The sequence below is a fragment of the Abramis brama genome, assembly GCF_963993115.1.
Source record: "Abramis brama genome assembly, chromosome: 14".
In the NCBI taxonomy this organism is placed as follows: Eukaryota; Metazoa; Chordata; class Actinopteri; order Cypriniformes; family Leuciscidae; genus Abramis; species Abramis brama.
In genome coordinates this window covers 712,717-738,831 of record NC_139976.1, presented here as the reverse complement: position 1 = coordinate 738,831, position 26,115 = coordinate 712,717, and the positions used below count along the sequence as shown (strand labels likewise).

At 39.4% G+C, this 26,115-nt stretch overlaps 1 protein-coding gene across 1 annotated transcript in view; it reads right to left on the bottom strand.

The window, feature by feature from the left end:
* The window catches only part of fmn2b (formin 2b), a gene marked incomplete at its 5' end in the record, with an annotated part of 57,545 nt that overhangs the window by 15,293 nt on the left and 16,137 nt on the right, over positions 1-26,115 (bottom strand). The window contains 9 exons of the mRNA XM_084135335.1: positions 5,320-5,440; positions 5,526-5,585; positions 5,711-5,857; positions 8,249-8,378; positions 9,328-9,419; positions 13,667-13,728; positions 16,648-16,735; positions 21,876-22,017; positions 24,079-25,154. Coding sequence (XP_083991461.1) covers positions 5,320-5,440; positions 5,526-5,585; positions 5,711-5,857; positions 8,249-8,378; positions 9,328-9,419; positions 13,667-13,728; positions 16,648-16,735; positions 21,876-22,017; positions 24,079-25,154 — 1,918 coding nt within the window. The remainder of the gene's footprint in view (positions 1-5,319; positions 5,441-5,525; positions 5,586-5,710; positions 5,858-8,248; positions 8,379-9,327; positions 9,420-13,666; positions 13,729-16,647; positions 16,736-21,875; positions 22,018-24,078; positions 25,155-26,115) is intronic.

The following is a 26,115-nucleotide window of genomic DNA, read 5'->3' as shown; positions in this document are numbered from 1 at the left end:
GTGGTCAAAATCATGTCTGACCCGCTCCATGTCTCTCGATATTGCGCATCCTATCCTACTCGTGCGGTTCACTTTTCATAATCAACATAAATTAAAAAATAACATTATAATATTTTAACAAATATTAAACTAAATGAGCTTATTTAATGGCTACAACACGTATAGTAGACCTAGACTCTCTATTTGTACAAATTGCTGCACATTCTTTTTATTCAGAATTTTGCACATAAGTTGAAAGGCATTTGTTTGTGCATGCATAGCAAAAGATATCTGCAACATTTATCAAGTTCACTGATAATTATGCGCGCATTTATTAATTATTATCTTAATGAATAATGAAACAAGGACGAACCATATAAACTGCGTTGTTTGTTTAGAATGAAATGGATCGCAAATAGATCCGAATGAAGAAACGTACAAAACCATAGTAGAAAATGGGTCTCGAGTGTTCCTGCAGAGAGGGGGTTCTCGCTGCAGAATCGGATCAAGACGAAGCAGCGAAGTCGCCTAACAAGGTTACGCGGCTTATGCGCATTGCAGGTTGTGGAGAGACACTGGGAAGTTCGCTTGAGTAAAAACAATAGGCTTCAGATATTCTATGTGGGGAAGGGGGATTGGTTTGTTAAACTATGAATGTGAAACCATAGTAAAAACAATTGGCGTTGATTGACGCCAATCGGACGTTCATGTTTTTTTTCCGTTTTTTTATTTGAAAGTTAGGCTAATAAACATGTTGCATTCGGCCTGATTATGTCATTTTTTAAGTTACATAGCCTGCCTCCAGTTTTCCTCAACTTGACTAATTAAGAGGCGATATTTGACCAGCATATCATCAAAATGTCCGGAAAACGTAACCTCTGCCGGTCACTATTTTTTCCTAGCGGAAACTCTGTGTTACACTTTACAATAAAGTTTAATTTGTTTTCTACACTATGAACTAACAATGAAAACACTCTTAAAGCATTTATTAATGTAATGCATTCTTAAATTTAAAAGATGTATCTGTTAATATTTAATGAGCTAACATTAACAATGAACAGTTTATTTTTAACTAACAAACATTAATAAATACTGTAACAAATACTGTTAAAAGCATTAACGTTAACTAACGGGATGTTAACGAATGTTTATGATCTATATCTGCTTATATTTCATGAACGAAGCCCTTCATATACAGTATGTACATTCAAAATGGCATTTATGGAAAAAAAAAAGAAGTAAATAAGGGTTATTATAGTTATACTAAAACACACGTTACCTAAAAATAAAATAAATGTTAACTGAAATATAAATAATACAAGCACACTCAATTCTGCTTGATTCAAGACTGTCAAACGATCATTAATATCTAATTATTTTATTACTAATGCGTTTCCACGTCTCAAAAGCACAGGGAATGATTCTCCTGACCTTTGACCTCCAGAAGGGTCAGAGACCGACCTGAACACATCTGCAAACATCATCAGGACGGTCCTGAGATTAACCCGACACACACACACACACACACACACACACACGAACTTTAACGCATCAGAAAGGCTCTTCGGTCCTCGTCTAGACGCGTGTGTGAACCGCGTGAACCTGCGCTTTTAAACACACACAGACAGAAGAGAGAAGTGTCACGCGGTTCAAAGACCGAAGCGAGCAGAGTGTGTGGATAAACCCGGGATTAGACGCGTTAACCTGTGAACCTCAGAGATTAGAGGAGGAAGAAGAGCGAGGGGAAATCCTCACTTCCTTCCCAGAAACCATCGCTCAGCCTCAGCTAAAACATGCAGCAATTACTGCAATTAGGGTCAGGGCAAACAGTCTGGGCAGAGGACCGTTACCCAGAGCTCTCCCTCACGACTCCAGGACCAGACATTCCTCCAGATGAGGGAAACCAGCCTCGACTGGGCTTTGATGAAGTTTAAAAACACGTATAAGGGTTTAAAATCTGAATCTATTCTAGAGTTTTTATCTGTTAAAAATGGTTGCCAATACATGCATTATACAGTGTGTGAAGAATTATTAAGCACGTTAATTTTCTGATTATATTTTTTTCCAGGCACATTTTACCAATTCCAGACCACATTAATATATAAATATTATTTATATATATATATATATATATATATATATATATATATATATATATATATATATATATATATATATATATTTATATTTAGATTTATATATATATATATATATATATATATATATATATATATTAGTGCTGGGCAACGATTAAACGCATCCAAAATAAAAGTCTGTGTTTACATAATATATGTGTGTGTACTGTGCATAATTATTTTGTATATATAAATACACACATATGCATGTATATATTTAAGAAAAATGTGTTATTTATATACAAAATATTTATATTTATAGATATTATAAATTACACACACATATTAAGCAAACAAACTTATTTTGGATGCGATTAATGTACATTGTTTTGAACATTTTACTCTGTTTTGCATCTGTTTTGTTACTGAAAATCAGTGTTACTCCACCAAATATTGATTTCTTAATTCTTCTAAAGTTAAAGCATTAGTATTGAGATGTTTAAAATTAATATGAACTTGTTTTCTTGGCATTATTCAAGAATAAAAACATTGCATCTTTTTTTGTTTGACAATTTCTGCAAATAAATGACTTTTTATTTGAAAATGGGAAGAAATGTTATCAGTAGTTTAATACTTTTTTTTTTTTAAACATCTATAAATAGTGAATCCAGAGAAACGGATCATTTAAGTCAGTTTTATGCAGAGCTGTGTGTTCAGTACTGTTATTTTTCTAAATGTCATAATCATTTGTTAACAAACATGTATTTATTACTTCAATGAGCTCATCGTTTCTGCATTAAACTACATAGTTTATATTAATACATTTATAGCTAACTGTGATTTTGCATATACAGTGAGGAAAATAAGTATTTGAACACCCTGCTATTTTGCAAGTTCTCCCACTTAGAAATCATGGAGGGGTCTGAAATTGTCATCGTAGGTGCATGTCCACTGTGAGAGACATAATCTAAAAAAAAAATCCAGAAATCACAATATATGATTTTTAAACTATTTATTTGTATGATACAGCTGCAAATAAGTCTTTGAACACCTGTCTATCAGCTAGAATTCTGACCCTCAAAGACCTGTTAGTCTGCCTTTAAAATGTCCACCTCCACTCCATTTATTATCCTAAATTAGATGCACCTGTTTGAGGTCGTTAGCTGCATAAAGACACCTGTCCACCCCATACAATCAGTAAGAATCCAACTACTAACATGGCCAAGACCAAAGAGCTGTCCATGATAAAAGGTCCACTGTTGGAGCAATCATTAGAAAATGGAAGAAGCTAAACATGACTGTCAATCTCCCTCGGACTGGGGCTCCATGCAAGATCTCACCTCGTGGGGTCTCAATGATCCTAAGAAAGGTGAGAAATCAGCCCAGAACTACACGGGAGGAGCTGGTCAATGACCTGAAAAGAGCTGGGACCACCGTTTCCAAGGTTACTGTTGGTAATACACTAAGACGTCATGGTTTGAAATCATGCATGGCACGGAAGGTTCCCCTGCTTAAACCAGCACATGTCAAGGCCCGTCTTAAGTTTGCCAATGACCATTTGGATGATCCAGAGGAGTCATGGGAGAAAGTCATGTGGTCAGATGAGACCAAAATAGAACTTTTTGGTCATAATTCCAGTAAACGTGTTTGGAGGAAGAAGAATGATGAGTACCATCCCAAGAACACCATCCCTACTGTGAAGCATGGGGGTGGTAGCATCATGCTTTGGGGGTGTTTTTCTGCACATTGGACAGGGCGACTGCACTGTATTAAGGAGAGGATGACCGGGGCCATGTATTGCGAGATTTTGGGGAACAACCTCCTTCCCTCAGTTAGAGCATTGAAGATGGGTCGAGGCTGGGTCTTCCAACATGACAATGACCCGAAGCACACAGCCAGGATAACCAAGGAGTGGCTCTGTAAGAAGCATATCAAGGTTCTGGCGTGGCCTAGCCAGTCTCCAGACCTAAACCCAATAGAGAATCTTTGGAGGGAGCTCAAACTCCGTGTTTCTCAGCGACAGCCCAGAAACCTGACTGATCTAGAGAAGATCTGTGTGGAGGAGTGGGCCAAAATCCCTCCTGCAGTGTGTGCAAACCTGGTGAAAAACTACAGGAAACGTTTGACCTCTGTAATTGCAAACAAAGGCTACTGTACCAAATATTAACATTGATTTCCTCAGGTGTTCAAATACTTATTTGCAGCTGTATCATACAAATAAATAGTTAAAAAATCATACATTGTGATTTCTGGATTTTTTTTTTTTGATTATGTCTCTCAAAGTGGACATGCACCTACGATGACAATTTCAGACCCTCCATGATTTCTACAGTAAGTGGGAGAACTTGCAAAATAGCAGGGTGTTCAAATACTTATTTTCCTCACTGTATGTGGACTCATGCACTTTCTGTAAAGCTGCTTTGAAACGATGTGTATTGTGAAAAATGTATTCAAATAAATGTGAATTGAAATTGATTTACAAAGTTATCAGTTTGTTTCTTTCCATTTCCAGCGGTGTTTGACAACGCAGAAGTCGACGCTGTGTGTCAGTCATACTCTGATCTCTAGATGAGGCTCTGATGAAGTTCGTCTGTGCTGATGGTCAGCTCTGTAACCATGAAGAAATGAAAACAGCCAATCAAGAGTGAAGTCAGCCGGAGCGATTACAGGCTCTGTTCCCTGGAGCGAGTGTGTGTGCGCGCGTGTGTGTGTGAGAGAGAGATCGAGTGTGTGATTGATCGAGGCCGTACCAGAGACGCAAACTAAAAAAAAATTGAGGAACTGCATTAAAGTGGAGCAATAAAATGCACGAAGAGAGAAATAATGTGAAGTTAAGGCCTGCTAACCATTTCAGAAGTGTTAACGACTTCCAGCCCATTAGCAGCTGACCTTAGCAAACCACTGTGTGTTTTAACAGAGACGGATCACAACGCTAACGCTAACACTCACTCTCACTGGTTACACATGTGCAAGGAATCATTTTCAGTTATTCCTGATCCAAAGTTCTTATGTTGATCTGACACTGTAGCAACAATCATAATTCAAACTACAATCAATAACCTTCAGACTTCAAGGCCTTTTCCCAACTTTCAGCCAAAGCTCATCAATCTACTTTCTCCAGTTAGAAGAGAATCACTTTAAACTACAAAAACAGCAGAAGATCTTTAGCAGAAGAAAGATCCTTTTTAGCGTGTTGAACACGAGGGCATCTGGATCAGGTTCTGTACATCGAGACACACACACACACACACACACTTAACTGTACCTCGCAGATCTTTCCGGAGTCTCAGCAGATCTTTAGTCAAGTCCTCAAACTTCATCTGAGAGGCCTGGAACAGGTCTTGAGGTTCTGGGAGCGGAAACACACACGTCTCCCTGCCCGCGTCCTGAAACACACACACACACACACACACACACTGAAGACTAGTAAAGACTATGCTGTTCTGTGAGAGCATCATATATGAACCTCACCTCATCAAAGTGTCTCAGGTAGTACGACACGATGTACACCAGCAGACTTTTACTGTTGTCCTGAAAACCAGAGGAGAATAATCAGCTGATCGAAACCAGTTAAAAAGTGTGTGTGTGTGTGAGAGAGAGAGAGAGAGTGTGACAGTGTGTGAGCATACGTGTGTGTGTGTGTCTGTCAGTCTTACGCTGCTCTTGACATCCTTGAGTTTGGGCAGAATGTCCAGGGAAAAACCGTCTGCTTGACCTCTGGTTCGATTCCCTCCATTCATGAAATTACCAAACGCCAAAACTAAACCGAGAATCTTCAGAACTCCAGAACCGCTCTGAACAGCCTGGAGGAAAAGCACAGAAACACGGATTCAGAGCAAAACTGGACCGTGTGTGTGTGTGTGTGTGTGTGTGTGTGTGTGTGTGTGAGACACGTCTGAACGAGTGTCTGTTACCCTTGGAAGACAAGACACAGGGTTCTTGCAGGTTTCAGTAAGTCAAATTTAAGACCTTTTTAAGACATTTTAAGACCACAAAGATTGAAATTTAAGACCTACACGACGCATTATTACCAAATAAATATTCAAATCAAAGAATTAATTTTATTTCAATGAATTCAGTAATTGAAAAAGCATTAATTTAATTTACAGATAAATCACATTAGTAACCTTCCACACCCAACAACGCGTGTCAGAGAAAAGAACAGAATCAGATATAATTTTTTTATAGAAAATTGTACTTTGCATATTATACTGTAAAAAACACATAATTAGTTGATTTTAGTTGATCACAGTTGATCATAACTAAAGATGAAATGGCATGAACATTTAATTTCATGATTATAGTGGCAAAAATGATCATGGTTATCACAGAATCCTGTTCAAAAAGTATTAATACTACACAATGAAATTGTGAAAACCAAGTTTTATGTCAAAAACCAGCAAATAACAAATAAATTTAGCATCAATATGCACTTTTTGTTTACATAAACATTAAAATAATACCATTAAAAATGAACATTTTTAAAATGTCTTGCATACTAACATGTACAAGTTAAAATAAAGGTTTGACAAAAAAGGTTTTATAAAAAGATAAACCTCACATATTTCAGACTTTAAATTATTTTTTATAAAAAGAATGAGTCAAAAAAGATAAATTACTGACATTTACAATGCACTTTAGCTTATCTTTTATTATTAATAGTAAAATTCGGTCCGATTTTCCCGTGGCGTCTGTCGTTGCTATGCAACCATGCACTGCGTCTCCACAACGAAAAAGAAGTTGTAGTAGCTAATGGATTTCCACCACAGAAAAACGCTTGCTGTAGCTCTGCCACAAGATTTATTTACGGAGAAGAGAAAAACACCCGTAGTGTTTGGGTGCACCCCCATCCTTCCTGTTGACTGAGCTTTCAGACAGCGCCTGGAAAAAACGAGTGCGTCGCTTCAATTATGAGCACGCTTACCGCGCGCCTACATTTGAACACACTTGAGCGCGCAAAAGACGCAATATGTGAACGGCCTCTGGCGAGCGACCTCCAATCAGGCGGCGAGCGACCTCCAATCAGGCGGCGAGCGACGTGTTGGAGACCCTGCTCTAGAGCTCCGCTTTGTAGGCTATGACTCGATACTTTTTTGCTACTTTGTAATAACGTACCAGCCAGCATTTCTGGAAATAAACGAGGGTAAACCCTTTTTAAGACCTGACTAAATGAAATTTAAGACCGCGGATGAAAATCTGGCCGTTTTTAAGACGTTTTAAGGCCTTAAATTTAAAGTTCTGAATTTTAGACTTTTTAAGACTTTTTAAGACTTTTTAAGACCCCGCGGGAACCCTGAAGACAGAATCAGTGTTTACTCGAGGACTGGGGTTTAAATGACAAGTATTAATACCGACTATAATCATATTAGAGTGATTTCTGAAGGATCATGTGACACTGAAGACAGGAGTAATGATGCTGAAAATTCAGCTTTGATCACAGGAATAAATTACACTTTACTATAAATTCACATAGAAAACAGATGATTTAAAATTGTAATAATATTTCTCTGTTTTACTGCAGTTTTGATCAAATAAATGCAGGTGAGCAGAAGAGACTCTTTCAGAAACATGAGACCTCCAGGGTAAAACAACTGAAACCAGCCCTGAAACTATTATCATACAAAACAACATGCAGTTCAGAGCAGAGCGAATCATCTGAATAGATTCGGCGACTGCTTACCAAACTCACAATTAAATAACATTTCAAATCAGCAACAAAATCTGTCATGAACTGTCCCATAAATGTGGTTTCTATGCTCAAATAGCATTAACAAAAAGCTTATTAAAGCAGATTCAGTGAGCAAACGAGTCATCTGAGTCGATTCAGTGAGGAAGTGAGCCATCTGAGTCGATTCAGTGAGCAAGTGAGTCGTCTGAGTTGATTCAGTGAGCAAGTGAGTCGTCTGAGTCGATTCAGTGAACAAGTGAGTTGTCTGAGTCGATTCAGTGAGCAAGTGAGTCATCTGAGTCGATTCAGTGAGTCATCCGAGTCGATTCAGTGAGCAAGCGAGCCATCCGAGTCGATTCAGTGAGCAAGTGAGTCATCTGCCTGATTCATACCAATGATTCCAGTATTTGATTCACCAACTGGTTCATATGAATCATTACAAAGAATCAACAGGCTTGATTAAGAATTGGACAGAATCACACTAATCCATTGGTTTGTTGTTGTGCTGATTGTTTGTTTGCAGTACCTTGCAGACTCTCTGCAGAATCTGGAGTTTGCGCTGAACAGACGAGATGCATTCGGAGAAGGTCGACTGAAAGAGAATGCAGAAGACTCGTCCGGAGAAATCAGGAATCTGGGAGAGCTGATGGAGAAACCTGTGAGCAAAAAACAAAATCAAATGGTATAAAGCATTTTGAGCTATACATTCAAACAGTTCTGCATTAAAGAAAAAAAAAATTCCCCACAAAATAAAGAGATCACCTGACCCATTCCCAGCAAACAAAACCTTTATAAACTGTATATCATGCATTCTAAATGTATTTTAATACAATTATTATGCCTTGTAACGCATCTTATAATGCATTTTATGATCTCATGATTCATTATAACAGTGGTTACAATTAGTGTTGGAACGGATCACAAAATTCATGGTTTTTGAGCCATGGATCGGATCATTTTTCGGATCTTGCAATGAAATTGCTTTTCATTTATTGCTTAAAGCTCACTTAAAGTACTTCGATACCGCATCAAAACTACTAGCCTAACTGATAAAGTTCAAAGATTATTAAAGACAATAAAGTCAATAATAAAATAAGAACTAATACACAAATAACAAGCAGAGATGAATTCTAAATAACAGTTACAAAAACAGTATATTCAGGTACAGAAGTGAATAATTAGGCCTAAATGTAAAATAGCACTATTTGTTCACTGTAGAATTGAAATATAGTTTCATCTTTGTTAAAGCTGTATTTTGTTGTTTTATTAACATTAATGACACAGACGACAGCAGGAATATTAGGCTCCTGTCACTTTAAGACCGAATAAACTGACAAACATCCGGTTTCTTTCTCAACTCTTCACTGATGACTGACCCGAGAGAACACTTGCAGAGACGGGCGTTTAGACATGACACTGTGTGTGTGTGTGTGTGTGTGTGTTCAAGGGCAAGGAAACATTATTAAATACCAGCTAATTGAACACGTTTAAGCTAGATTAACGTTACTGGTTCTTTGAGAGAACCTTGAAAGAACGTTCCCTGTTAACTTTGAAAGTTATTAATTGTGTTCCTATGTGTGTGTAAGTGTGTGTTTTGATCCTCACTGCTCGGGTTTGTCCAGAGGTTTGCTTCCTTCTTTGTCTTTTGAGGATTTGAAGTGTTTCTCGATTTTGTCCAGCTCATCTTGCTGGGCTCTCTGAAAACACAACACAGCATTTCAATACAATCAAACTATGATTTCACAACTCAAAAACACCAGCAATGCTTCTGGACAACAAACAAAGAATAACACTAGCATCTACATTTATTTATGATGGTCAAAAATCTCAGTGTAATCAGTTGAGCTTTCACAGCATCCACTGTACTTTACACAAATATGCACAGTGGTGTTCTTGCGTTTAGCCGCATTATTACTAGTGTTCGTTTGGAAGGAGAACAGAGCGTAATCAGAGTCGTTAGGAAGCCAGAGTCCAATAAAAGCTGCACCGTCTCATGAGTTTCCTTCTCTCTCCGAGCGATAGAACAACAGAAACAGAGTTTGGTGCCGCAAATTATGGAAAATGTGGTATTGTGAAAGCACATCAAACAGCCAGACGCGATTGACACAGTAAAGACAGAGACAGATACGCACTAGCCAACGACAGCACATCATAAAGAGACCAGAGAGATTAAGACCTCAACCTCAGGAACTTCCAGCCGCTGATGAAGAAAACGCATCTGAACCAATGCGACACACAACAGGCAAACACATTATTTGTTCATGCACTGCTCAGTTCTGTGGTCTACTTTACTAACACAACTCGTCTTCCTTCAGATTAGTTAAATGAAAACATACAAAAGTGTTTGTTGCATTTCATCTATTTGTGTCTGTAGATTTCAATCTCAATCCATCTCTTTAAAGTCCGAAATCTCCACTTCAGCAGTTTTACACACGTCCATATCTATATTCTGAAGGTTTGTTTATACATCATTCACCTGATTTATACAATAAATTAGTTAAAATAAGTTTTCTAGCCGTTGACAGTATTTTCTGATTTATGAGTGATAGAGATTTACAGAATCCAAAAACCTTTATTAACACTAATATGCCAACAAAAATGAAACAAGAATTTTGAAACTGGCTTTATGCAAATGTTAAGATTTCTGGTCTGGATATGTATGCAAATGAGTGCATATTTAATTAGAAAATGAATAAACCAACCCAATTTGGTTTGAAAAATTGTCACCATGGATTTTTACTGATCAGCTAATAATGTTTAAATAACCTCCAAGATGCATTTGAGACAAACAGCAGCTGTGAAGCTCAAATCAGATTGCCTGTACATCATCACGCATATGCATATCCAATTAGATGAAATTTGCATAATCACGCATATGCATATCCAATTAGATTACATTTGCATCATCACGTATATGCATATCCAAGTAAATGGAATTTGCATTATCACGCAAATGCATATCCAAGTAAATGGAATTTGCATTATCACGCATATGCATATCCAAGTAAATGGAATTTGCATTATCACGCATATGCATATCCAATTAAATGGAATTTGCATCATCACGCATATGCATATCCAATTAAATGGAATTTGCATCATCACGCAAATGCATATCCAATTAAATGGAATTTGCATTATCACGCAAATGCATATCCAAGTAAATGGAATTTGTATTATCACGCATATGCATATACAATTAGATGGAATTTGCATCATCACGCATATGCATATCCAATTAAATGGAATTTGCATTATCACGCAAATGCATATCCAAGTAAATGGAATTTGCATTATCACGCATATGCATATCCAATTAGATGGAATTTGCATCATCACGCATATGCATATCCAATTAAATGGAATTTGTATTATCACGCATATGCATATCCAATTAGATGGAATTTGCATCATCACGCATATGCATATCCAATAAAATGGAATTTGCATCATCACGTATATGCATATCCAATTAGATGAAATTTGTATCATCACGTATGCATATCCAATTAGATGAAATTTGCATCACTTATATATATGCACATCTAATCAGATGATATTTGGACCAATCGTGTCAAAATAATGCTCAAAATGGATAAAAAAAAAAAAAAAACCTTATCAAGAGTTTTGAGCGCAGCAGATCTTTAAAATGCAAGTTTCCCCGTCTCATCGTGGTTTACTAGGTGTGCAGGAGAATCAGCCTTCGCCACACAGACGCAGAGTTTCCCTCGGAGCAGAACTGCAGAATAAATACCTTCATAAACAAACCCGCCGACATCAAACGGCACAGAAACGCACACGGCCGAGCGGTTTGGGGCATCAGGAAGGTGATCAAAGAGAGAAAACTGCTCTCGCTCTCAGACACGAGAGAGAAGCACAGGAAAAATGAGGCTAAGACAAACACTTCGGTTCAGGAGAGCGACTTGTGTACGGCTCAGGCGTGAATATAAACTCTGGGAAAAGTTCTCGGCTCCATTAAGCATCATCACGAGATCTATATATATACACACGGCACTTCAAACGCGGTGATTACACCAGCGCTGCCTCCCATTTACGGCGTTTTAAGTGTAAATACTTTTAATATGAAGCAGCTTCGCCAAGGCTCGGCCACGAGCGCCTTCAAACGCAAACTCAAAGACAATATACAGATACGACTGCGAGAGGATCGGAGGCTTGATGTATATACGTGACTGACATCTGTATACGTGCCAGACTGGAAACTAGCACTCATAAAACGAGGGGGAAAAACACATTAGTGCGATCATTAGGTGCATTACTGGAGTCTGACTGCAAAAGACTATGTTTTTCTTTTTTGTGCCGTTGGAAGAGGTCTGGATTTCATAATTACGGAGCGAGCCAGACGAAAACATCTTAATGTTTCCTCCTCGACAGACAGATGATCAATCTGAAGACTATCGGGATCGAATCTTACGACAGCTCAATGAGTTTGGCACGTGATGCTTTAAAATAAATACATGATATTTACGCAAAAGCAGCTCATACTAAAACAAAAGCTGCACTTTTCCTACTTTAATCAAAGCATGTGTCAGAACGCTCTGCTCAAATGGGGTGATTTTCTCCACAAGTGCTGTTTGGGGAATTTTTTTTGCACAATCCCGAATATATTTTGGGATTGTGCATGTGAAGATTTTCAGACATCGTGTTTGCTTCCAGAAATGTTTGAGTTTTTCAGACATCACATTGTTCTGAGGAAAATTTCTTCACATTGATCTAGACTACAAATGTGAAAATGTGAAATTCCTGCATGATGTGTTTGAGTCACATGATCACTGCAGACACACATTCAACAATGAAAAACATCAGAATGTAGAAAAGCATCAGGAGTAGTCACGATGTTGTCAATTAAAACTACCCATTAAACTTGGATCAAATGATAGAATTCAATAATAAAACCAATTATTTTATATGGATGTGAAATCTGGGGATTAGTACTACATTTTAAAAATTGGGATAAAATGTCCAAACACAGTTTCGGGGTTCATAGAAGCACGTCCAGTGACGCCTGCAGGGTGAATTAGGCTTCACTAAAAACACATTCTGACCTCCAAAATAAACTCCAATGTTATTCTGACCCTAAAAAGAACCACTAAATTGGCCAATTATCTATTATATTAGCAATTTAAAAAAAGACAAATCCTATCCAAATTCAGATTAAGTGACATGATCTAGAAATAGAGGAAGACAAACAAACATGGACAGACTGTGATCTACAGCAAACAGAGGATGAGAAACTCTTTCTACATGTGTACTGAACATCACGCCGTCAGAGAAAGATGTCTCCCCAGATCTGAAACACTGATTCCATCATTCATTGAACTGAGAAAACGTCCTTCATACTTGAAAATATGTGGTCACACTTTAGATTAGGGTCCGATTCTCACTATTAACTACGACTTTACTGCTTATTAATAGTTAGTAAGGTAGTTGTTAAGTTTAGGTATTGTAGGATTAAGGGATGTAGAATATGGTCATGCAGAATAATGCATTAATATGTGCTTTATAAGTACTAATAAACAGCCAATAATCTAGTAATATGCATGATAATAAGAAACTAGTTTTATAGTGAGAATTGGACCCTAAACTAAAGTGTTACCAAATATGTTTTAGCCATTTACAAGAGAGACCAGCTTCATTTATTCAGATGGACTTGATATATTTATTTATCCTACATATGACATGATCTATACATATATATGTGTGTGTTTTTTATTATTTATATATGTGTTTATGCTTTAGCAACATTGTGCTACAGAGTCATGCTAATAAAGCTCATTTGAGAGAGAGCGAGAGAGAAAACCTAAGAGTGTATGTGTGTGTATGTGTGTGTATGTGTGTGTGTGTGTGTGTGTGTGTGTGTGTGTGTGTGTGTGTGAGTGTGAGAGAGAGAGAGAGAGAGAGAGAGAGATCTATATTCTCTGCTTACGTTCTCATAGAGCGCCTGTAACGTCTCCAGATCGACCACAGTATTGTCCAGATTCAGGATCGCTGGAGACACAAAGACAGACAGAAATCATCATCATCCTACATGTAAAAACCACACATTCAACAGCACATAAATCAAACTTCACTGAATGTTACAGAATGAAACGTGGATCCAGGATGATCTCTAGGACTTCGAGATGTTGACGGACTCGATCTACTGCATCTGTGTTTCGATCATCGCTCCGAATCCCACACATCTTCGACACAAACGTGATTTTCTCAGCTTTTTGTTTAAAATGTTGCTTTTTTATTAAACTTACTCACTTTAAATGTTGATTAAAAAAAAGAATGCATGAAGCTAGAATAAACATTTTGTTGTTTAAAAGCAGATGGTCTGTCCTCCTGTCTTTTGCATGTTCAGATATTCATTCTACAAAATGTTCTGGGGGCCATAAAGTTTCGTGAAAGTAATCAAAAATGCTGGCGAATTACAAAAAACTTAAGTGGGTGTCAAGTTTGATCAATACTTATTATACTTGATCTTTGTGCAGCATTTTATACCATTCCACATTCTATACTCTTAAGCCGACTGGAATCTACTGGAATTACTGGTGTGGCTTTACGCTGGTTTCGTTCCCATCTCACGGACCGCATTCAATCTGTACAACTTATACAGTTTAAATCAAACCCACCCGTGTTGTCACTGGTGTTCCCCAGGGTTCTGTTTTGGGACCTCTTTTATTCATCATTTATCTTTTACCAATTGGCATCATCTTTAGGAAATATGATATTCATTATCATTGTTATGCCGACGACACCCAACTTTATCTGTCTTAAGTTTCCCTCTTCTGCTCTTGGTGAGTGAGTGAATAAAAAAAATTGGTTTAAGTAATTTAATCAAATGGAATAGTAGTAAAACAGAAATTTTTCTTGTTGGTTCAAAAACTACAATATCTAAGTCACATATTTCTAGTGTGGCAATAGATCATTTCTCTGTTCCTCTAATCAGGTTAAAGGTTCGGGTGACAGAACTCTGTGTTTTGAAGCTCATGTTAACTGTGTCACCCATTCTGCATTCTTCATGTTAGGAATATAAATGGTCTGCGTCGTGTGCGTTCACTCGAGAGCACTGCTACGCTTGAGCATGCCCTTGTCACATCACGAATCGACTACTGTAATGCTTTGTTTTATGGGATTCCTTCCAAACCTCTTCATAAATTGCAGTTGGGACAGAGTCATTATCAAAACCTCCATTTCTGAACACATTTCTCCTGTTTTACTACATTTGCACTGGCTCCCAGTTAAACTCTGTGTAAATTTTAACTTAACTTTTAACTTGGCTCCTTCATTGTTCTAGATACTCTTTCCCGCATTTTAAGATCGGCTTCTGCACTTACACTTGGACAACTTCCATGGGGTCACGAGCTTTTGGATGTGCGGCTCCCCATGTATGGAACTCACTTCCCGTAGAAGTTCGCAAGAGCTCTAGTCTTTCGGTCTTTAAATCTCATCTTAACACTTATGTTTAGGCAGCCTTTTACGTGATTTAATGTTCGTTGCTGCACTGGCTTTATTGTTTAATGTCGTTGCTTTTATGGATTTTGAAAGGTGTCCTTGAGTCCCATGAAAGGTGCCTATGAATAAAATGTATAATAATTTCAACAAGTTTAACAATTAGTGATATAATTCTAATCACGTCACTAACACTAGTTAAAGTTGAGTGTGTGTGTCGTCCTGCTGAATAAAAACAGAGTTGTTTCAGTGCTTGAGTTTGTTCAGAGGAGGTTCATGTTCAGGGTCCATCTGATATGTTATGGACCTGCAGGCAATCAGGAGATCAGGAAACACTCGCTGCCACACAGAGAATGCCTTCGAGACTCACACACGTCAATGCCTTCGAGACTCACACACGTCAGTGCCCAGACGAGCATTCAAATGAAGGAGCCAGAGGAAAACAGGAAACACACATGAACAAAACCTCCAGCTTTACGTTCACCTCGACCCACTGGTGACCGCAAGCGATCCGCCCGACTCAAACCTGACCAGAAGTCATGTGACCACCAGTCCAACGGTGCACAGAAGTCATGTGACCACCCGTCCAACGGTGCACAGAAGTCATGTGACCACCAGTCCAACGGTGCACAGAAGTCACATGACCACCCGTCCAAGACAAACCATGTACAAATTCATAAGTCGACACCATTACTGAGTATTTTCTCCTTAAAACTGCAGTGAACCAAAGTAGGGCTGCAGCTATCGATTATTATAGTAATCGAGTATTCTACAGATTATTCCATCGATTAATCGGATAAAAAATTGGTGGTAATAAAAATAGATCCAAGTGAACAACTTTTAAAATGACTTAGAAACATTTTTTATTCTCCTGTGTTGGCGTAGATTTACAAATGAGTTGCGTTACAAATCTTGTGAAATGGCGCACACTGCGTTCCCAGAAGCACGTTATTGCAAACCTAAACACGCATCACTTGCAGAGATTGTTGTGTGAGTGTGTGTGGAGTGTATACTGTGAACGAAGCTGAGGTCATTTAAACATGTAATCTGCACGCATGTAAATAATTAAAGCGTTGTGCTTCTGTGAAGAAGAAAACCCAGCGCATATATTTATTTAACTGAATCGCAGCCTTTGTGATTCACACTAGCGCTATGCTATATTATGATTTTAAATTGTTTAATATAGCGCGTAACCTTAGAAAACGGTGTAATAATGCGGTTCATGGATTCTCATCTGTAGAACGAGCCACTTCTGGTATTTTGCCGGTTACTCGACACGGGTAAATCTCAATCGAGGATTTTATAAAAATCGAGTACTGGACTTTAATGGAGGAATCGTGGTTAGAATAGAAGGTTCGACATCAGATTTGCCAGTGATGCACGACTGGATCCCAGATTCTCAACGGCAAAAGAATGAAAAGGCAGAGAGCAGAGCATTATGAGTATAATAACGGCTGAAGATGTGCTCACCGTGCTGAATGTCCTTCATGTCGAGATGTAAACTGGACATCAGAATCCCCACCGCCTGCGAGCGCTTGGTGTTCAGCAGCTTCACCACCTGAAACACACACACACACACTATGACTGCATTTACTTGTTTTACAGCCTCAAGTGCCTTACCGCTATTTAAAAACTATTTGCACACAATATAAGCATCCAAATTAAGCACTTGTGCTTGAAGAGTGTTTCCCAGACGGATAAAGACATGATAGATGTACGTAGATATTAATATAACACGACCTGAAGTGCTTTGAAAGACCTTAAAGCATACAAATTATTTAATAAAACTCATCCAAGAGTCTCCCTCTTGAAGAGGATTTCCTGAACAGAAGCTGTTAGATGTGCACTGTAAAAGATTTAAGTCTTTGTACTTCAAACTGTCATGCTTTTTCATTTTTCATGTGTTCTTTGATACAATTTTTACTCTGAAAAAAATAGTTAGTGAATAATTACTTAGAAATTTAGAAAATTACAGTGTAATTATGCAACACACACACACACAGTGTTTACTGCTTTTAAAAACGTTCTGCATATAATGTAAATAAGCATACAAATTAAGCAAATTCGCTTAGGAATCATTTAACCTGCTCATTTTCACAAAAGATGCTAAAAAAATAAAAAATTTAAGTTGTGAATAAAACATGCGAGTACGTTTTACAAGAAAATACTATTTCAGTCTTTCCACTTCAAATTTTGACTTAATTCAATGCGTTACTTGCAGTTTCTTTGAAAATACTTAGTGTAGAATTTACTTTGAAACCATTTTCAATCAGAAATTCACAGTAAATTTAACAAATAATTACAATGTAGATGATGCAATATAGATATACACAATATAACATGAGCTCAAGTGCCTTACTGCATTTAAAAAATGTTTTTCACATAATAAAGATATAAATTAAGCACTTCAAGGGCATCATGATCAAAATCTTCGGGCGAATATATAATTCATCAGTTAAAGTGGGAATGATCGAAGTATTCGCATGTCTCCACAGCGACAGATTAAGCCACAATCTTAGTGAACTCGTCAATCATCTTTATGGATGACGCAGAGGAAACGTCTTGCGAACCAAACCAAGATGAAAATGCAACATAGTAACAAATTAAGTCCTTGTTTTTGCAAACGATCGACAAGTTTGAAAACTTCAGTCCTTAATTTCTAAACAAATAACTAAATATTGCAACTCCTATTTAATGAAACAAACATTATGTAACGTCAGTCAATCGTCAGATCACGACAGAAGAACACTGACTCAGCGTCTGTACGTCTGTAATTGCATCTATTTGCTCATTATGTGCTTATTTTAAAAGAAAAGTGGTTTCGGCTCGACTTCAAGAACAAAACCCAATTCATTCAGCGCTGATCTTTATCAATCATGAGGACAATGAAGGTCCGTCTGCGCATGCAAACATGATCACGTGATCATAACCCCGTCCGACAGGAACATGGCGTTGTGTGTGTGTGTGTGTGTGTGTGTGTGTGTGTGTGTGTGTGTGTGTGTGTGTGTGTGTGTGTGTGTGTGTGTGTGTGTGTGTGTGTGTGTGTGTGTGTCTTCAGATCGATCACAGGCTTGACGTCAGAGAGGAACCAGAACACAATACACCTCACACAAACTGATCTGGACCCCAAAGCACAATTGAATGTGAAGAACACACAGCTTCAGCGGCTCGACGGGAAGTGTCTGTAGATGAGGACGATTCCTGTGAACAAACAAGCCGAGACCACATGACAAATGCTTCATTTACTTGGACTGAAACCGTGGCCATGGAGGGATCAGAGGAAGCCTTTTAACACCATATTATTAATAGCCTTATTATTATCATCATCATTATCACTACTATTACTATTATTTGTCCTCTTCCTTATCCAACCTCCCCCTCACTCCTGATGAAATGGGTTTATTATTGTTATTATTATTAGTAGTAGTAGTAGTAGTAGTAGTAGTACTACTACTAATAATAATATTTGTCATCTTCCAACCTGATGAAATTTCATTATTATTGTTATTATTGCTGCTACTATTATTATATTTTTATATAATACTATATTATTATCATCTTCCTCATCCTCCAGTTATTTTTACTATTATCATCATTATTATTGTCATCAATATGTTTTTTACCATTATGTTTGTTATACATCTCTAGATGTTCCTTTGTTTATCCGCTCCCACACCCACACCCACACCCACACCCACACCCACACCCACACCCACACCCACACCCACACCCACACCCACACCCACACCCACACCCACAGCCACACCCACACCCACACCCACACCCACACCCACACCCACACCCACACACACACACACACACACACACACACACCCACACCCACACAGTTATGTATGTTTTATTGCCTTGGTTTTTTTTGTATCCGTCACCTGTAAATAGTATCTTTGTTTGCATAAAAAAAAGATTAAAAAAAGAAAACTCAAAGTTGATGAAATGAGTTTTAAAAAGACGCTTTATGGCTTTTTTTCCGGTTGTTTCTTTCGCTCTGTCGTTCCGCGGCCAAAAAACACATTAAACACAAACTAGACAGAAGCAGAAGCACACGGTCTCTCTCTCCATGCTTTAATCAACCTTCAAACCTTTCCTCAAGCAAAACAACGCAAGCAATCGGCGCAGAAAAAGGTCAGCAACTGCATTACAGGGCAAAACGCCACAATTATCGACTGCAGGCAATTACACCAAACAAAACACGTTACTTTTATCAAAAGAAATTGTTGCCGGGCAACTTTTGACAGATACGGAAACGAGTCTCCAATTATTTCCCTCTGAGATCATGTTTAAAACATGAGAGTGAAGAAAAGGCCAGTTCTTCTGCATTAAACAGGAGATGTGGATGTTTTTCAGGTCAAACGGCCCTTCGGCGAGACAAATTACCTCCAGACCCGTCAAACACCACGAGCACTTCAGCGCAGGACTCGGCTCTGCCGGATTACCATATCAAACGCAGAACCGTTCACCGGTTCACTGTCAGCGGGACGCTCACTGCACTTTATGGCCATCACATATTTTAGCAATCATCATAAATTAGGAATCATTTGAAAGGTTAAACTGAAAAATCATCCTGTGAAAACAGTTTTGAGATTAGGCACCGTTACTTCATGGGAAACGCATCTTAAAGTCCCCCTGTGGTGAACCAAACTACCTTGTAACCAATCAGATCAACGTGTGATCGTCAACCAGTGGATCTCTGAGCTGAGTGAGTGAGCGGAGGCGGGGCTCATTTGCATATTCATAGAATATTAACTCCGCTTCAGCCGGTTCTTCGCCTCCACGTTATGCATTAAAATAGTTTAACTTGGTTAGACATATGGCTTTGATTTTATTTATTTTAGAGTAAAAATTTATTTGCAAATTATATTTTGTATGTTTAGTACAGTACATTTGCTTCACAGTAAATGTAAACTCACTTTTCTACAATTTGAAGTGAATAATTAATTAATGAACTACAGCCATCTAAGTTCGGATAGTGCATTTTCACGTTTACGCTCAAGAGGGGGGGGGGGGGGGGGGGGGCAACATTCCTTCAGGATTAAAAGGTCCCAAATTCTCCCATTTCTTATTACACTTGTGGTGCTTTGAGTGAAAAGCATGAGCGAGTCTGTGATAAATGAGACACGGCGACAGTCGTATAATCGCGTCTCCGTCAGCGTTCAGACAAAGTGCTAAACAAAGAAAGCCACAGACGCCAAACACCTCAAAATACGGCGCGGCTCAAACATTCTGTCCCAGAAACCCTCCTAAACAGACACACTGATGCCACATTCGCTCAGCCCTCGGAGCGCTGATGGACAGATGGGAATCGATAGGCGCTGTGTAAACGGGCCTGCTCCACAAAACATGTTATGTTAATGGATGAGCTGTAAACATGCAAACATTGAGCAGGACGAGCATTAGTGTGGTTAACCTCAGGTCTGTTCACAGGCGAGTGTGGTTTGAACGTCATGTGATTTGAGACGTGTGTGTGTGTGTGTGTGTGTGTTGGGGGTGGGGGTGGGGGGGTGGTCACATATGCAGAACATGTTTAAAGATCAACAGAACTGAGACAAAGTGAATCTGGAGTAAAACGCCCCGTGTGCAGATCATAATTCACTCTGAAATCTGAAGAGTACATTTCAGTCAGAGGATTAATGAGATGCATTGATTTCATGCATTGTGGCAGTTTTAATGACAATTAAACATTTCTAACAATGCAAAAACTATTTTAAAAAGAAAATGATTCAAAAAAAAAGTTCAAAGAGTTCATTGTTGAATTTATATTTTAAAATGCATAACAGAAATAAACTAATTCAATATAATGTATTTGGATTTATTTTAATAAAATACAATTACATATTCATTAACATATTTAAATAAAATAAATGATTAAAGATTTTTTATTTATGCATGATTAAATATTTATATTTATGAATGTAAATAAAAATACACATTTATTAATGCATTTATTTAAATAAAATACATAAATAGTGTGCTAATGTATTTAAATAAAATATAGAATTAAACATTTATATGTATTTAAATAATACAACAATAAATAAATAATAAAATAAATCCATTTGAAAATCTAAATAAATCTAATAATCTAATAAATAAATATAAATAAATAAAATGCATTCAACGTGTTAAAGATGAATAGTTTGAGTCATTATTTTATGGGTTTTTTTTGTCTAGATGCTGGTATACAGCACTGTTATGATTTCTTGTCTTTGGGACAGTGAAAACCGAACTGAATTGAGCTGAATAATGTAATGAATTGATCTCATGAAGTTTGCATTTCTGTTTATTACTGTAAATCTGCTTTGAAACAATGTACCGTATAAAGCGTTATATGACAAAACAAAAGTTGAAGTATGTTTATGTTGATGCGTTTAAACAGAAATCCATTCAGGTGCAGAAAATATAAAGAAACATACGAGCCGTTATAGAAATATGATTAAACAACAGAGATATGTATGAGCCGGAACACGCTTTTTACGGGCTCATTTTTCCAATCAGCAAATTTCCTCCCAAGAACTGGGATCTGGAATTCTCCGCTGGTGCCAAGAGCCCGACATTTACTCACAGCTGTCGGCCGAGGAGCCGGGATCCGTACACACACGTCACAACTAAGTCATGGAAATAGTTTCCCTGGATGTGAGCTTGACCCCGAGCCGCAGACATAACACCGGATCTCCGCTCACCTGCTTGGTCTTCGACCTGCTGATCGTGTCCGAGAGAGGCTTCTTCTTCTCCTTCACTGCCGTTTTGGAGAAAAGTTCCACAAACTCCTCAAAATCCACGGATGGCTCTTCGATCGTCTCCCATACGAGAGAACTCAAGTCCCTGCGGAGGAAAAGAGACAAGCACTCTTGCAGATGAACAAGAATTAAAATAAATCCCTCGATCGAGCATACAACTAAATTAAACGTAGTTAAAGTTAGATGCATCTCGTATCACAACTCTCTCTGATCACAGAATAATTAATTTACACTCTAATCAACATTGACTGTATGACATGCAGTTGTGGGCGGTTAACAGGGTGTTGCTGGGGCATTGCATCCTGGTTGCTAGGGAGTTGCTAGTGTGTTTCTGGTCTGTAGATGCAGCACAAGTTTCTCCTTCAGTGTCTGTGGGGTTTTCTGCTGTTTTATGGTTCAGTGGGTGAAAGCCATGTGTCTGATTACTTAAAGGGTTAGTTCACCCTAAAATAAAAATGTTTTTAGTAAAAAGTTTTTCTAAAGTAAAAAGTCATTATTTAATCACCCTGGTGTTGTTCTAATGCCGTGCGCCTTTCTTTCTTTTTTGGGCCACAAAAGGAGAATATTAGGGTGAACTGTCCCTTTAAGACTGGAATACAGCTTTTATAATTGGAGACTGGATTTACAGTCTGAAGCTAAAATCATCATACACCACATGATTTACTGTGAAATCCATCAACTCCGACTGACCAAATTCAACTCGTCTGTGCAAAAGTCGTATAGTGTAATCCAGCCTTAAGTGAAGCAAATTAACTCAAATCACTAACTATGAGTGCTAGTGAGAAATGGTGATGATTGCCTCATTAAATGCCACTATAAAATGATCTGCATGTCTGCTCTTCTCCAGCTTGCCTCCTAATTTTATTGCATAAATATGTGGCATTGTATATTACAAAAATGGTTTGCTCTTTGACGAATTGCTTTTCTAAGTCACTTTGGATAAAAGTGTCTGTTAAATACATAAACATACAGTTGCAATTGAAATTATTCAACCCCGTTCAGCTGTTTGCAACAAACAAATCAAACAAAAGTAATTGAAAAAGCTCAACAACAAATGTTTCAAGTGGTTTCCCCTAATTTAACTGAAAATGCAACTTTTAAAGACTTTTGAAGTTTCAAAATTCTTCCCCCCCTGAATCCCTCAGAACAGCACAGATCTGCAGAACAGGAGTCGTCTCACTAATCAAGGGCTTCATTAGCTGCACCAGGTGTGCTTGAGCTAGAACACATGAAATATCTGAACTGGCGAGGTTTGATGAGCGTCACGTTTGACTGCATGTTAGAAATAAGTCAAAAATGTTCCAAAAAGTGAGTAGAAGATTTCATCGCCCTTCACAATCAAGGAACAGGAGACAAAAAGATAGCGGAGACACTAAATGTTCCTCGAGACACAGTTGAAAGCATAGTTTGCAAACTCAGAGTTAAAGGAACTGTGGTTACTCTACCAGGACGGGCAGAAAAGGGAAGATATCAACAGTTCAGGAAAACCCTTGAGCGACTGCAGAAGACCTGCAGCGAGACTCGGTGGCCACAGAGGGTTCAGCTCGTACGCGTGCCAGAACTCCAGCACTACACCACTACTGACACAACAGCACAAGAAGTGCTCAAAATCATGTAAATAAACCACGGAAGTTTTGGGATTCTGTTCTGTGGAGGGTTAGGGTTTGTGGACCTGACCTGAACTCCAGAGAACATCTCAGGTGGGATTTGAAGAAGGCCAGGAATATCCCTGAACTGGAGGCCATTGCTCATGAGGAACGGGCTCAGACTCCTCAGACACAGAAGCTGCTGTCTGTTATACACCTCGTTTACAGCAGCTCATTACAGCAGGAGGCTGTTCGACTCAGTGCTAAAGATGTTTGCCATGAAGGAGGAGAATCATTTTGAAACTGCAGAAGTCAATAAAGTTGCATTTTCAGTTAAATTTGAGGAAACATTTGTAGTGTTGAACTATTTCAAGTACTTTTGTTTGATTTGCTCATTCAGTCTGTAAATGTTGCAATTAAACCTGATTTGCAATGGGGGTTGGATCATTTCGACTGCAACTGTATAAACTTACAGTGACTATAGTATTTTGGCTATTAGCATGGTGATTTTTGTAAGCAGAACAGCTCAAAATGAGGAAATGGTTGTAAAGCATAAGTACTTTTTGGTGTTCAGCTGAATGCGTGTCCAGTACAGCGGTTTCATGGGTCTCGGCGGCTCCACAAGGCTCTTGCGAGGCGGTTTCTCATGTGCCGCTCCTAATGCAAACAGACCCAGCGGCAGCGGAGGAGGCAAAGAGCCTATACCAAAGGTCAGAGGAGGCGCAGAGGCTCCGGGAGCCATAGATGGAGGAGGTGGTGGTGGAGGAGGAGGTGCAGACAGACCTGGTAAAGGAGGTGGAGGAGGAGCAGCATTCATTCCTGGTAGAGGAGGTGGAGGAGGAGGTGCACTTACTCCTGGTAGTGGAGGTGGAGGAGGAGGTGCACTTACTCCTGGTAGAGGAGGTGGAGGAGGAGGCGCACTCATTCCTGGTAAAGGAGGTGGAGGAGGAGGTGCACTTACTCCTGGTAGAGGAGGTGGAGGAGGCGGCGCACTCATTCCTGGTAAAGGAGGTGGAGGAGGAGGCGCACTCATTCCTGGAGGAGGAGGTGCTCCTGGTAAAGGAGGTGGAGGAGGCGGCGCACTCATTCCTGGAGGAGGAGGTGCTCCTGGTAAAGGAGGTGGAGGAGGTGGTGCACTCATTCCTGGTAAAGGAGGTGGAGGAGGAGGTGCTCCTGGTAAAGGAGGTGGAGGAGGAGGTGCACTTACTCCTGGTAAAGGAGGTGGTGGAGGAAGAGGAGGCACCGAAGCACCCGGCTGCTGCTGGCAGACGCACACAAACGCTTGAGAACCAGCCTGAGACTGAGAGCAGGAGTCACTCCCTCCGGGCGCCTGCGCCTCCACAGGAGGCACTTTAAACCTAAAGCTCTCGTCCACAGGAGACGTTTGCACCGATTTGGCCTCCAGCGGCAACAGCGCAGAGTTTTCTGTCTGCAGGTCCACATGGCAGACGTCGGGCACGAGACCCTCCTCCCCCCCGCACTCTTGGTCCTGCGTGATGACCTCCCGCTCCAGCAGGGGGTGCTGTTTCTCCAGCTCCGCGATCTTACTGCGCAGGGCCTCGATCGTCTGCTCCAGCTGCTCGATCACGCAGACGTGCTCCTGCTTCAGACTCACCGTCTTCAGCACAGACTCCTCCTGCAGAGAGAGAGAGCGGGAGAGAGAGAGATAGAGAGAGAGGAGAGAGAAAGAGAGGTGTGATGAGAAGCAGATAAACACAACAGACAGAAACAGATATAAATCTGGGTTTCTCTTCCACTGAAGTCACTGGTGTTCAGGCCACAGCAAATGTTTCCTGCTGAAGTGTGGACAGAACTGATGAGGAGCACCTCCTCCTCCACCATCTCAAACAGGAGTAAGTGCACCTCCTCCTTTACCAGGAGAAAGTGCATCTTTGTGTGTGTGTGTGTAAGAGTACAGTAATGCTGCCCTCTGCTGGTCACTCACACTGATACACTCCTGCTGTGTGTGTGTGTGTATGTGTGTGTGAGAGAGAGTACAGTAATGCTGCCCTCTGCTGGTCACTCACACTGAAGCACTCCTGCTGTGTGTGTGTGAGTGTGTGTGTAAGAGTACAGTAATGCTGCCCTCTGCTGGTCACCCACACTGAAGCACTCCTGATGTGCGTGTTTACTGTGTGTGTGTGTTTACTGTGTGTGTGTGTTTACTGTGTGTGTGTGTGTGTGTGTGTGTGTGTGTGTGTGAGAGAGAGAGAGAGAGTGTGTGAGTGAGTAAGAGTACAGTAATGCTGCCCTCTGCTGGTCACTCACACTGAAGCACTCCTGCTGTGTGTGCGTGTGTGTGTGTGAGAGAGAGAGAGTGTGAGTGAGTAAGAGTACAGTAATGCTGCCCTCTGCTGGTCACTCACACTGATGCACTCCTGCTGTTCAGCTCATGACAGATGCTGATTTTCTACTTCTGAGATCAAACAAACTCTGGGAACTATTAAACATCCAGCGGCAGCAGAGCAATCGAAACAAACACCACAATCACACAAATAACCACATCAGCGAAACATGATTCAGAATCAGATGCCTTCCATGAGACGAGCTTCTCACGCATACAATCAATAAACCCCGGACAGAAGAGCTGAAAACAC